The sequence below is a fragment of the Athene noctua genome, chromosome 6, assembly GCF_965140245.1.
Source record: "Athene noctua chromosome 6, bAthNoc1.hap1.1, whole genome shotgun sequence".
Lineage (NCBI taxonomy): Eukaryota > Metazoa > Chordata > Aves > Strigiformes > Strigidae > Athene > Athene noctua.
Genome location: NC_134042.1, coordinates 11,828,048 through 11,842,445, shown reverse-complemented (window position 1 = coordinate 11,842,445; position 14,398 = coordinate 11,828,048). Strand labels below are relative to the sequence as shown.

The 14,398-nt window shown below is 43.0% G+C and overlaps 1 protein-coding gene across 1 annotated transcript in view; it reads right to left on the bottom strand.

Moving 5' to 3' along the window:
• Positions 1 to 2,587: 2,587 nt before the first annotated feature.
• Positions 2,588 to 14,398, bottom strand: part of LOC141962048 (cytosolic phospholipase A2 beta-like) — a 28,958-nt gene continuing 17,147 nt past the window's right edge. The window contains exons 14-21 of the mRNA XM_074909573.1: positions 13,982 to 14,204; positions 13,261 to 13,378; positions 12,072 to 12,209; positions 10,774 to 10,878; positions 9,991 to 10,176; positions 6,853 to 7,019; positions 6,139 to 6,325; positions 2,588 to 3,343 (exon numbers count right to left, since the gene is read on the bottom strand). Coding sequence (XP_074765674.1) covers positions 3,099 to 3,343; positions 6,139 to 6,325; positions 6,853 to 7,019; positions 9,991 to 10,176; positions 10,774 to 10,878; positions 12,072 to 12,209; positions 13,261 to 13,378; positions 13,982 to 14,204 — 1,369 coding nt within the window. The 3' untranslated portion in view covers positions 2,588 to 3,098. The remainder of the gene's footprint in view (positions 3,344 to 6,138; positions 6,326 to 6,852; positions 7,020 to 9,990; positions 10,177 to 10,773; positions 10,879 to 12,071; positions 12,210 to 13,260; positions 13,379 to 13,981; positions 14,205 to 14,398) is intronic.

Sequence of the window (14,398 nt, the reverse complement as noted above, 5' to 3'; positions counted from 1 at the left end):
CTACATGGGGCACCAAGGAAATCAAGGGGCACATACGTGTCTGTGCCTCTGGCCTGAAAGATTAAACAGCAGTCCCTGGCCCTACTGTAAGTGTTGACACAACTGTGGATGACAGTTCTCATGGTAAAATGAGAGTCACGCCACCTTCCCAACCCACAGCTACCTCCTTCACTCTGTAACAGGGTTTAACAATCCCTCGGAAAAGTTATCCTCCACTGACTGTGGGTTATCCAAAAACCCCATGGGGTTTTTGGCTCTTTCACATTTTAGTGGGCATTTCTGTTTTGCATTAGCAGCACTATGAATGCACCAAACGCCCCAGTTATCAATCTGTGGAGCATTTAGTTAGAGAGAGAGACACACACAATTTTCTCAGCGTGGCTGAGCTGCCTCACTCACTTTGTGCTGCCAAGGGTCACAGGGGTTATGGATCAACTCACTGCAGTCCATGAACAAAACAGGGATAACTTATTGCAGCAGCAGAACGTTTAAATTAGGTAGATGAGGTAAAACAGTGTTCCTATTTACAATATGGACAATATGTAAATAAAATGCAATTACATAACATCATTGGTGGTCTTCTTCCTGACAAATCTGCTGTATTTCAGCAGAGGTCACCCTGAATATCTGCTCCTGAAGGCCAAGTCCTCCAGCTTCAGCTAGATATTGGGTTTGTGTCAAAAAAAAATCCCAGGCTGTTGTGGAGAACACCAGCGTTCCTGACTGAGCTGAGTTCTTTAACGACTGCACCAGAAAACCCGCTATTGGCTGCTATTTTTGGGACTCCCCGTGAGCTGTTCAGCCCCCAGCACCTTCCTCCAGCTCAGCCTTTTGTACCTCCTGTGTAATAGCATAATGCTGGAAGACGTGAGCATAATTTGATGCCCCACGTGCCCCAGCGCAGTGAGGCCATGGAGAGAGGCAGCACAATGGCATCACTCCTTGTCCGTCCTCCCTGCTCCCACTGCCCGGCCGAGGCGAGCAGGGGTCAAACACAGACTGGCTGTGGGGCCAAGCGCTGGAGCCCGGGTGAATCAAGGTGCACCAGGCCACAGGATGTAGGAGCATGCAGCCTCTTCACAGTCATGCTGGAATCAGTTTTTGTTCTGTGCAAGCAGGTTATAGGAAGAGGTTTCTTTATAGGACCAGCCAGAGGAGGAGGAAAACAGTGCACAACGTGTGCATGTGCCTGCACACAGCCACGTGTGCTTGCACGTGCATCCACCTGCACCATGGCATACTGCGCCAGGACCTGCTGCTCTCCTGCGCCAAGGTAACAGATCCTGCTGGTGGGAGTCTCTCTTCTGAGAGAGCCCCCTGCTGCCATCTCACTTCTCAACTCAGCATGGCTCGCTATATTTTTTCTTGCAGCCGGTATCTGGTTAGTTCTTGTCATCTCATGGTCTGAATTTAGTTGTACAGTTGCATTCCAGCTGTTAAGACTCCTCAGGTTTTCATGGTATGCCTTAGCTCAGTAAATAAGCATTGGACAAGGAATGTTGCTGAGGCTCATGCATTGCCATTGCTGGCAGCAGCAGAAGCATTTAGTGGACGCAGGGTTCAGGCAATGAAGGCTTTTGTTAAGTGCTTTCCCTCTGAGTTTGAATACTGTCTGCATATACAAAAAAGGCAGAGTCTTGTTTCTCTTTTTCTGTCTAATTCTGAATTTCAGGTAAAATGAATTCTAGGTATCAAGTAAATGTCCGACACAGAAGAAATGTGTAAGATTTTCCTCGGAGAGCCCGATGAATATGCTGTGTTTGGATTAAACAAGCCAGAAGCCAGTCCAAATCCTTCAGTGCTAGGAAGTCTGAAAACTTCTCTGACTTGTGTGGAGCTCTGTTTTGTGTTTGTCAGCATCCTTCCCCACCATCTTGTTAATATGGTGGAGGGCTATAAAGATGTTCTAAGCTCCTAGTTCAAAGCAAAGTCTCTCACTGCACTCCAAAGCAAATGAAAACCAGGTGAGATTTTTCCAAATATTTTCTTCCAGCAAGAAGGTGTGACAAAGAATTTCCTTGGGTTCAGGTTTTTTTTTTTTTAATTTGTGATCTATTTTAGCATAGCACCTATTAAAAATACCTTGCCTATGATGTCAGGGACAGAAGACTGTAAACGGAAAAAATCTTATGGGTGTGAAAATACAATGGCTATGCACTCTGTTAGTGAGTTACGTTATCCTACATTCAGTTTACACATGTAAGGAGCACCAGCTGATGTCTTGGTCATGATTATTAAATTAAATGTACCTGAGTCTATGGTAATTATTCCCCTTGAGTTTCTGGTATCAAAAACTTGTTTCAGTCTCTTGACATTTTAATGCATAAAGGCATTACCCGTATAAATCAATATTATTAATTTATGCAGAATTTTTCCTCCAGCCAATGCTCAGAAGAACCGTACTTGTGCTCTGCAGCTGATATCCTCTCTCCTTGAAATGTAACTGCCCCCCTCATGGCAGTCTGGAGCAGTGTTTCTGTGCCAAACTCTTGCAGGGGAATGGAAAAAAGGAATAATTTCTAAATCAGCAAGGGGAATCGGCCAGACAGAATGCAGTTGTCCACGTTGCAGTTTGGCCGTTGTTCACAGATATACATGACTCTTTGGCCCGACTTCAAAGCTGAGCCCACCAATTCAGTGCAAATTCTAGTTGCTCAGCCTGTCTGAAAATCTGGACATTACTGAATGCAAATGGCCAGGACTTGGTTTGTAACAAAGCATTGAAAAGACACCGACAATGGGCTCAGGATTGAGGGGACAGGTGTGTACAAAGAACTATCACTATGACCACCACCATATTCTATAACAGCAGGGAGATCCTGGAGGGTCTCTGCTAACCAGGACCCTAATTTCTTAAGAAGACCACAGTGTGAGGCTCTTGTGGTCTGAAAACTTAGGGGAAGGAGATTAAATAAACCCTTTTGAAAGCTAGGAACTTGAACAAGGCAAGATGAGAAATGTACAGGTTTCCTCAGTTTCCTGCAAATAATTAACACTGTGATGTGTTGTAATGTGACTGTGACATGTTATAACGTGACTGTAATGTGTTGCAATGTGACTATTGTAGCCTTCAGTGGGGAACAGTGCAAAAATCCAGCCTAGGGGTATCCAGCTCTAGAGTGGCTGGGGAAATTCCCAGTCCTGACACTTCTCCTCCGTTCTACGGCACTCTGGATTGCCTGGAGGAGCAGGTCTTTGTTATTGAGGATGTTGTATTTGCTCAGGTTCACGAGTTTGTCAAAATTTTCAGAGGAGTAGATTAGCCTAATGAGGTAATAGGGTGAGCAGGTGTTGTCCAGGTTTACTTTGCCTTCTTCCATCTCTGAGAGACAGCGCTTTACCCCTGCAGAGAAAGACAAAAGCCATCACAGTGAACTGAATCTGGAGCACAAAACATGTGCTGTTGGAGGGGACTGATCTACTTAGCAGAATCCAGGAAAGACTGCACACATCCCCAGCTTGGAAGAGCCATTCCTGGTCAGATTTCCCAGTCACTCCTGCTTCCCCCTCCTGCTGAAGCTCAGAGCTGGAAATCCCTCAGCAGGGCTGGCAGGAATCATTACCTTCCCCTCATCCTGCCCGTGCAGACAGTCATTCCTGAGCAGCGTGCCCCTGGGTCCACATCCTTTCCCAGACCCTGTAAGTCTGACTCTCAGATAAGACACACACCTGGAACAACTTCCAAAATCCACGATCAAACCTCGATTAACAGTGACGAGAGCATAGCTGCCAGCTAGAGCGAGTGGGCAACCTCGTATGTACAAGGCGGCCTTGTGATGATAACCACGCAGGATTGCCTGTTGCAGAGTGTGGAAGTGCAGAGGGAACAGAGCACCCCGCATCAGCCTCTCATCCTTCAGCTCCTTCAGCTCAGCCTCAGGCTAACCCAACCTCTTGGAGTTGCCAACATCCACCCTCCCTGTTAGGTCAATCTTTTTGCTTTAAAGGACACCCTACTTACCTCCACCAGGGTCTACAGCAGCCTCACATTTATGACTCTATAAAATGTTTAGTTACATTTTTTCTCCATTTTTTACCTATTTCCTTACAGTCTGAACCAAATATGCCTAAACCACAAATGTATTGTGAAATGACCAGCAGTAGGGCCACAGACTGCTGAGATATTCCTTATGATGTCTACTAGAACCACATGAAAGTGACACATGAATTTTGCTTGAGAGTTTTAGTCAAACCTAGTGGTTTCTGGGCAGTGTGACCTCAGGGTGCTGGGCACAGGCTGTCACTAGAAGTGGCTGAATTAAAATTGTCCAAGTTTTGCTTCAGTGAGCCTCCCAATATTCAGAGAGCTGTATTATCTGTGCTATCCACATCCAGATACAGATGCATCTGCCTCAAGCCCACAAAAGCACAGTCTGCAGTTGCATTGTAAGTGGGTACTTCACAAGCTGATTCTCTTTCCTAGAATTTACATCGTTAAAAGCAAGAAAAATAAGTACCTACATTCCACAAGGTGTCTCTCAGCCATCTAGAAATGAAAAGCTCCACTGTTAAACTTGAAATCCACTCAAGCAGGTTGCCAAGGTCCCTCCTCCCCCAACCACCCACATCAGTTGCTGGCTGTCAGCTTGATTGATGAATCACCAGCTGCTCAGAGACATGCAGGTGAGCACCACAGCTCACGAATTTGGGCCTGGAGCACTGAGAAGCTGCAGCAGCTGCTTTGTTCTGCATAATCTCATCAATCTTTCATTGAGAGAGAGACTCTAAAACACTAATCTGTTTTACGTGCTAGCCACTGCTCAATGGCCGTACCTCACCACACATTGCCATTTGGACCATCTCCAGCCTCCACCTAAGAAGCCTCGTTCCCTCTAGTGGCTATTCCTCTGTTCATCCATAGAGTTTCAAAATGTGATTTCATTGGTGCGACTCTTACTGAACATATTCTCTGAGCATTGGTGAACATCATAGCAGAAAAGAAGCTTTACTTAACCTGTTTTCCTGCTGTTCATAACCTTCCCCAAATGTTCCCTCAGAGGCATCCATTTTGCTGCAGTCCCAGCACCACAAGTTAATTTTGGGTAAAGCTGGAAGGAGAGAGTGAATGCTCTGTTTGCTGTGCTGAGAAGTAGTGAGGGAGAGCAGAAGTTCCCCATGGCCTGATAACTCAAAAAGTGGTGTGTGAGATATTTCAGGGTTTGTTGCTGTAAGAGCTCCAACACAGAGGAGGTTCTCAGGTCAAGGAAGTCAAACAGCAGAGGCACCAACAACATACCACCTGTCTGATTTTTGCGGAGTATCCCACAAGCTGTTGGAAAAACCTAGTCTATACTGAGGGTCTCTTGTTCTAACATGGCCTTTGCTGCTTCATGCCTGCATTCATAGACAACACCTGAGGGTCAGACCCCACTGCCCAGGGCCTGCAGAACCAACCCAACTGTGTATGTCCCCACAGCAAAGCCATGTCTGTCTTTGAATTCCGTGGAGAAAGGGAGCAAGGATTTGAGCTGTGTTACCTGGAAAAGTTAGGGGCTTGCTGTCTGTTAATCATGTGCACAGGGCTGCCAAACTCACATGCAGAGCTCTTTAGCAAGTAAAGGACAAAGCCCTTCTCTGTGAGCTAATACAGGCTTTCCCTTGTGTACACCACAGACTAACAGATTTTCTGGCAGCCCTTTCTATTCACTGTCTTTTAGTAAAAGAAGTCACCTCCCACAATACTTGTACCAAGGTAGGACAATCAGGAACTTTTATGCTTCTTACCCTTATGCCAACTAAACACTGCATCCCATCCACCTCCTACTATTTATTTTTCTGAACATGTTCTCAACAGAATTACTTGACCCAGCTGTTAGCAGCCATGTGCCCGTTCCTTCTGCTCTGACTCTTGGACCACAAACATCATTCTGATTATTGCTGGAGAGACTTGCTAATTTTCTCCATCTAGATGGTGGTTTGCACAAAGGCTTGAGAGTATGGGAGAAGCAACCAGTGCCCAGCAGAAGAGGCAAATATATGTGTGTGACCATGATGGGTAGGAGACAGGATGATCTCACTCACAAGAAGGCTGTGCCCTTGCTTAAAATTCTTGCTAGAGAGGACAACTAAGATCTGTGCTGTGGAAAGACAAATGGCCCAAACTCAACTAGAAAGTATAGTTTTGTTGACTGAACTTACCAGGCTCCTTGAATTCCTTAAAGGTGTCATTCACCAGGGGGAAATGGATTACTATGGGGGCTCTGGGGTCCTCTGCATCCAAAAACACATAACATTCCTTTGGGTTCTTCTCTTCTTCTTTACTTAGCTCCACTTTGGGGAATGGGATATTTTGTATCTTGCAATATTTGTATGTCATCTCTAATTGCTGTGGACACAGAATGTCATTGCTTTAAAGCTAACAGTAAGACAAGAATCAGGTTTACTGAGGTATCATAGCAATACAATGGCGACTTAATTCAGTCCCTAGAATTACTCTGCAATGAATGTGTAGTCCAAAGTAGCCCCAGTATAGCCCTACTTTCTGCCACCACCCACCTCAAGTCAGAAGATGCTTCTTATCACCCTATAATGTTTCTTACAGCTACAGGGAATGACCAAAAGCCACACTTACAATTTGTCATGAGGACAGACCAGGAAAGATCAAGGTCATGTCTCCAGCAATCGTTTGTTACTGCAGCTCCCTGAGGATCCTAGGAAGTGTATGCTGCAATCCACTACAGAGAAGATCCTAACAGTTTCTATGGTTCTAGTCTTGAAGGAATTTTCTTTCCCTCCTCCAAGATATGGCGACTGGTTTTTGAGTATATAATCAAGATTTAGACACTTAAAAGTTTTAATAACACAAGAGTTTTACCAGGGCTGCAAGGAGCAGAGCATTGTTAATCTTCTCACCTTGAACACATTCCCCAAACCATAATCGAGTGAGATAATAACATCTACATTCCTCTCTGGTTTGAAAAGTGCTGAACCGCTGGTGTTGATGAAATAGCCAACATCTATCAGGCAAAGATACTTCTGCAGCGGTGTCAGATTGTTAGGGAAAGAGTCCAGCACAGTGTCTGAAAAACATTTTGAATGTAGTTAGTGGTGCATTGGTAGGAAAGAAGGAGTCAGTAATTCTGTCTGTGCTACATTTAAGGGCAGCCCCTCGGTTGCCCCGCAGACCAGGCTCCCCTCCCTCCGTGACACGAGCCCACAGACGTGGCCTCGGGAGCCCACCCTCCGAACTGCACGTCTGAGCACCTCTGGCCTGTTACCACACTCCCCTAGGCACCCTCACAAAGGCAGGCTGTGAGGCAGCCAGGCAGAGGACAGGCAAGACACACACTGCTCTGGGGAGTGATTTTTCACAGAATACAGACTTTAGATGATTTATTTTTTTCCCCTAAGAACTGGGAAAAATGCAAAAAAACCCAACCCAATTTCACACTGTAGAAACAAATGGAACAAATGCAGTACATCACTGCATTTTTGCATTGCTCTTTTTTTGATTTTTGCATTCTCAGGATTAGACTCCTCTCCTGACTTCAACCTGCTTTCAGTGATCTCCATATAAATTATCTTAGCCATGCAGCAAAAAAATGCCACATCATGCACACAGCATAAAATATTGCTTCAATTAATTAAACTTCACAAAGGAGCCAAAAGGGGATTATACCAACTGTCAAGTTGAGATCTAATGCCAGTTTCTGATAGATAACTCTTATTTCTCTGCTAGCAACCCCACCAGCCTGCCCTGTAGACAGCAAGTCCACTATTGTTCCCCTGGTACCATTTCCAGTCCCACAGAATAAGAAATATTTTGCCATGGTTTTAAATATCAAAATAGTGGTTTAAGAGTGTTCCTCAAGTTTCCAAAATGAGGTAGCAAAGCCCAGAGCAGAACCCTTGAGCCTTAAATCATTTGTGCTTAGGTATTTTAAGAAACTGTTGATCACAGAAATCGTGCAGGTAAGTTCCAGCATTTAACTTCTGATCTCTCTGCCTCCTTGGCCTCATTCTGTAGTGTTGATTTAAACCATGCAGAATAACTCTAGCTTGTTCCATAGCCTGGAATGTTTGACAGCAGCTTGAAGTAATAACTCATATTTTTTCCATTCCCTCACTGTCAGGTCTTTACAAAATTATTTGCTTATTTTAGTATTCATGGCTGCTGGGAATTCATAGATTCTGCTGTCATGAGAGACATTTGCTTGCAGTCCCTCACAGAAAAAACAGAGCATACTTTTTAGTTTTACTTGGCCTGGCGAATATTTTCAGTTGAAATTCCATTGCCCCCATTTTCTTATCACAGAGATGGAAGTGTGCAGCATTTACTCATGGCTGGGTATGTGAATTAGAAGTAGGCATTTCTTTGGGAGAGTCTTCTTCCATCCCACACCCAAAAAGGGACTTTAAAGAAGTCCTGCCTCGGGAATTCCCTTAAAAGCATGGATGCTACTGTAGATGCATTACACTAACTTCAGACTGCAAGTTCTCAAATTTCTCACATTGAAAACCAGGCTTTTCACTGACACTTAAAGTCTTGTTTGAATGCGTCAGATAACCTGATCTGCACAAAGCCTTTAAAACACAGCTATATTTTGGACACTTCACCTACCATGAGACTATAATTTCTGCTCACAGAACTGGCATCTCCTCTTGCTCCTAGAGATGGAGCCATACCTTGGTTTTGCTTGCTCTCATGCAGGCAGCCAGAAGAGGATACAAAATTTGCTAGCTTTTCCCACTCCAGACTTTCAGTCTCCCTTTTCCCACTCCTGACTTCATGCTTTCCACTTATTTTACTTTATTTGTAGAATATCTACCCTGAGGTAGTCTTTAGTATCCTATGCTCTCTTCCTCCAAATCCTCCTTGAAATCTGTTTCTACCCATTTGCCTTTACAAAACTGCTAGTCAGCAAATGTAAGGAAAAAAATCTTTTTAACGTTTACTGACTGACAATTTTATCCTTCATCCACCTTCTTAAGATACTTGCTCGCTCCTTCTCTCACCCACCCTTCTTATGCTACTTGTTTTCTCCTTCTCTCACTTTTTTTTTAGAGCAGACTCTTTAAGGACACAGACTTTTGCTTACTGAACATTTTGAAAGCACTTAGCACACTGTGGGCTCGGCCTTAATCCACAAAATAGCTTCACCATCTCTTGCCATTGTCAGCAAACCATGTAGCAATGGCAGCTAGCCAGGGACAAAAATTGTTGTAACTTGCATGAAACAAGGGAGCAAAAACACAAGTTGCCAAAGAGAAGGACTCAGAGAACACGTATTTTCTTGATGAAGTCAGATTAACCTCCCACACTGCTACCTGCTCATGGAATAAATGAGGACCCTGGGATTACAGAAAGGTTTGTGATGCACAAAGCCTCAGTTCCATCATCTTGCTATCATTTTACAGATTGTTTTGTAGATTTTGAGCTTAACTATTTTGACTGTTTACTTTGCCTGCTTGCAGAGCACAGGCCATGGAAAAATGTTGTTCAATTTATACATCAAGCCTACACATTCTGTTTGTTTAATATACACAGTGGCTAACTTTCTGTTGTTGGATCTTGGTATTTCTGTTCCTGAAGGGTTAAAGAGAGCTGTCTGGTTGGATAAATCATCAGGCAGAAATACCACACATACGGGCAACCACATGCATGCAGCCAGTCCTTTCCTTCATCTGATCCACATAATAACCTGCTATTTTATGCTTCCGGTGTTACCCTTCTTTCTTGACCTCAAAAGATTCTACCCTTTCTGAATCTTTTGATTACTTGTACCTATGCAGAGTGACAAACTTCCTGTAGAAGAGCATGCCTTGACACAAATTACAGATATCTTCAGGAGGTGAAAGAGTGGCCTGTGGACTTGTTCATTTTAATCTGTTACCCTAAAGAAACAGACACCATAAACATAGTTCCATCTCAGCAGATTTCCAAACTCTGAGAAAGTATCTCTAAATGTGAGATTTCCAAAGTCTAAAAAAAAAAAAAAATAAATCTGAGATGTTACCTGCACACTGCAGCTAACTCTTTGTTGCAGTTACCTTTCCATTCAATAAATTTTTTCTGATGGCTATAATCCTTATGAAATTCTAAGCCTCTCAGGAAGTTATGAGACTTTCCCAGTAGTGGACGCTTGGTCATAATGTCCTGAAACATTTCATACAATTTCCCTGACAAACAAGATGGAGGCTCGATGGTAGTGACATCCTCCTCAGGTGAATGTTTTTCTGAAATAGAGAAGAAGCTGTGAGAAAAAACATCAGCAATCTGTTCTGCCAGGCACCTTTACTGACTAGCTGCCCTTGCTGTCTTCCTGTGGGTCCCTCCTCTCCCTGTTTCTTGCAGTCTGCTTGAAAACATATGTACATGACCAATCCCATTTAAACAAAGAGATATTTGGTTTTGTTTAAAGCAAGCACAGCTTTTGTCTTCTACTCGTTCAAATGACACACTGGCTTTGTACTTTTGCTGCAAGTAAACGCCATCCTTCTCCTTTGCAGTCATGGGAGGAGTCATTTAACAGACCATGAGCAAGTTTTAAATGAAAAACATTTGTAACTAGCATGAATTTTGCCTGAGTATAAAATAAAATAAAAATAAAATAAAATAAAAATAAAATAAAATAAAATAATCACGTAGTGATCATTCTGAAATAGGTGAAAATCATGCTGGAAGATCCACAGTGAGGCAACACAAAGTGCAGCAGTTCAGGGAGGACATGTGAGAGATTATTCACAAACAGTAGCAATAATACATCTTTCTTTATCCTCTCCTGAACAGGGAGCACTGTCTGGTCAAAAACAAATTCTGGTTTTGAAACTTACCTATATCTACCATATCTTGGGCCCATCGTTCCCAGAATTCATTTGAATTTGAGGACCAGTACAAGCCATCGAGCAAATTCCTAGTAAAGATGTTTGTCCAAAGACCTGCAAGTCAAACCACATGAGAAAAACACTGCACCACCACACGTTAACTACTGCCTATTACAGGTATCCATGCTGTATACTACTGGCCCACACGAACTGACCCTGTCATGAACAGCTTATGCAGTAAGTCTCAAAGAGTTCAAACATAATGGTGTCAGTACTTCAGTGCTCTTTCCCAAGAGGGAACTACACACAGACCATTCACTGTATAGTACAGAGTAACAAAGTAAGAGGTATTGGTCACCCCAACAGTGTTTTAGCGTGTTTACGGTGTACTTGGGAGAGAAAGCAGGCTTTGAAAGCACGGTGAAGCCATGTAAGCATAAGGCCCTCCCTTAAATGGATATACTCTTTAAATTGTTCTAAGACCCATTTTTTCCTTTCAGGCATGTTTTGTTTCTGTGAGTTCAACTGGTCCAGGATCGAAATAGAATTGCCTCCATATGTGAGTCTGCTTTTGGAAAAAAAATAACTATCCTTTGTCATTAAGCCCCATGCCAGGTACTCACTAATTGAATCTCTAGCAGACTTCACAGTGAGAGAAATACGATTTTTGTCTCCATTGGACCCTTGGTTTTGGTATCAAAAGCTAAAATTCTGACAAGGGTTTAAAATCTTCCTGGGGCAGATGGATTCCTCTGACTAGCTGCTTTTCCCCTTTTCTTCGCCTTGAGAGGTAGAACAGCCAGTCAAAGCAGTTGTTGGAGGTTAAAAGGACTTCCTTTATCCTTATGGTCAGGGAAGATTACTGACACCATTCTCAACCCACAAAGCTCAGGTGGTTCTCACCTTTGTGGATTGTTCTACATGATTTATATTTTATTTTCAGCTCCCTCCAATTCTACTCCAGCAATGCATTGTCTAGGAATATAGCTGATGAAGTTGAAGAGTTGATGACTGGTCAGGGAAGAAAGGCTTATTGCTTCATCAACTTGCCTTTCCCACCTTCTTGTGTTGTTCAGAAAATGGAAGGGGAACCATGCTGTAACTTTCCCAGATCCGCCCAGGTTAAATGGGAGGACAGGAGGAAAGAAGCTTTACGAAGAGCAGAAGTGTACAAAAGGGGTAAAAAGCCCATTGAATCAAGACCTAGAGGAGACCTGCTGGCAAGGATTGTTATACACAGATCTGTGACTCGCTAGTACCATGCTTTCTACCATGTTATGATTAATTATAGTGTGCTGCTAGGTCACCTTCCAGATAGCAGATCCGAGATTCTGGCAGCTTCTTCACTCTCCTTCCCATGAAGAACTCACTGTCAAAATATTCTGAACGAATGGAGGCTCCGTATTTTGGTATGGCCACCTCATAAGGAGAGAACTCTGCCCACTCTACAAAAGAATTGACACATGGCATGTTTGCTGTAATAAAATAAGGAAGTAAAACCTTCCTCTGTGGGTAAAATTATCCACAAGCTCCATGGATCTTGCTTATCTCAGCAGCTCTGTACTACCAGTAGCTTTGGATTGCAAACGACACTGTCTATTTCTGTACAGACTTAGAGATGATCTGCATTCAAAAGGAATTAGCTTTTTCACCTCAGAAGGAGTCTAACATTAGCTTCAGAAGGTTAGATATATATTTCTATATAAATATTCTGGGATCCCACTTGACTCTCTAAATCAAGAACATCAAATGTACAATATGCAAGTGTGATCCAACCTGCAAGGAATGACTGGCATGAAACCTCTGCTAACCCAAACCTGTCAGTCTACATGATATAACAAGGCAGCCTAAAAACACATCATTACCTCCAAACTAGAAAGTATCACAGTGTAGGCATGGCTGTGCAGTTTCCTGACTCAAGCTGTCCCATACAGGTGTTGCAGTAGAACAGTAGCTATAAACCTAACCAAATGTAAGTGCTAACTGTTTTTTTCTTTCCAGTATCTGCTCATTTTAATACCTTTTGTTGAATGTAGCCTGTATTCATTTTAAAAGTGTCTTATCACACCTATCATAGCAATCATACTCCATTTTCATACCCTCATCAGTGCAGTATTTAGGGAAGTGAGAATTACATTTCACAGCACCTCTACAAACTAAAGAACCATCGAGGCCTTTTTAGAGGTCTGGAACTGAGGCAGAAAAAGACCATGTGATTTGCCCACACTCATTCACAATGTCTGTGGTAAAACTAGAACTTAAGCCCAGATCTTCAAAAATGCCCTGTATGTGCCTAAGGATATTATCCAGCAGATCTGCTCTTTCTAATCAACACACAGCAGTTATCAAAAAAAGACAAACATTTGATTAAAAGAGGAATGCTGAGTCAGGGCAAGCAACAGATGTATTCCCCTTTTATTCTCCACACACACGCACCCTTCTCCAAATTCTCTTCAGTCCCTACTCAGAGTCAGAAGAAACTCTAGGAATACTTACCTCTAAATTTGAAAGTACTGAACTTTTCCTCTTTCACATTGAGGACTGCATAGAAAGGCAATGGGTTTTGTCCATGCTCCAACGCCCTGCGCTGGTCTGTGAGTTTGTACTTTCTTGGCTAATCAGAGAGATACAAAAATCACAGTAAACCTCTGGAAGAACATAAGGCAAAAACACTGACCGAATCTACCCAAGTACAGATAGAAAACAGATGTTTTACAACCCAGAGGAGTCTGTGAGTCTCATTTTTGAAAGAGAGCGCTTCCTTCATGTTCCTGCATTTTCCATCCTGGTTGTCTTTTTGATACCTATTAACCTCTTCATTAATATCTAAGTGCCTTGATTACCTGCATCCCACAGATCTTTACTAAGGCTGAGACTGATGGTTCACATGAAGACAGATTACTCTAGCTCTTAAGTGTCCAACTAGTAATGGATTTTAAAAGACCTGACATTTCAGGGAGGATTACTCAGTCCTTTCTGAAAATTTCCCTACTGAAGTTGCTGGCTGTTGGGAATCCTAGTACAGAGGCACCTTCAAACCATTAGCTACCCTGGAAAATCCTGGTTTCGAGGTCCTCCGTCATTGTTTACAAATCAAACTGGGATGCCTCAGCCACTTTGGATTTGTTCCCCACAATTACGTCATGCCCTCAGAGAGTAAAGCTCTAAAGAACATGAGTGGATGTTTCGCAGGTGTGTGGCAGGACCATGTACATACCCGTTCATGTAAGAACATTTCCTGAACAAGTGACCACAGAGTTGTAAAAGATGACACGTGTCCTGCTTTTGCCCTTTCAGCAAGTTCCTTATGATAGTACTTCAGATGCTCTATAGACATAAGATTGAGTTTGCATTTTGTCACTTGTTCTTTTACTGCCTTAAGTGGCCCCTCCAGAGACTTCTGTGACCAGTCGGCATGCTCATACAGGTCTGCTAGGGTCCTAAAGAACAGAAATGTGAGAAAATCATCCATTTATTTGCATGGGTTTGGAAAATTACTGTATTTACCCAACCATTTTCATCAAAGAAGAGAAGCAGCAAGCCTAAACTGAAGTTATGATCGAGAGCCAACAATAACAGCTTTACCAGGGAATTATGTTCACTTATTAACAATGTAAAACTTCAGAAGAGGTGC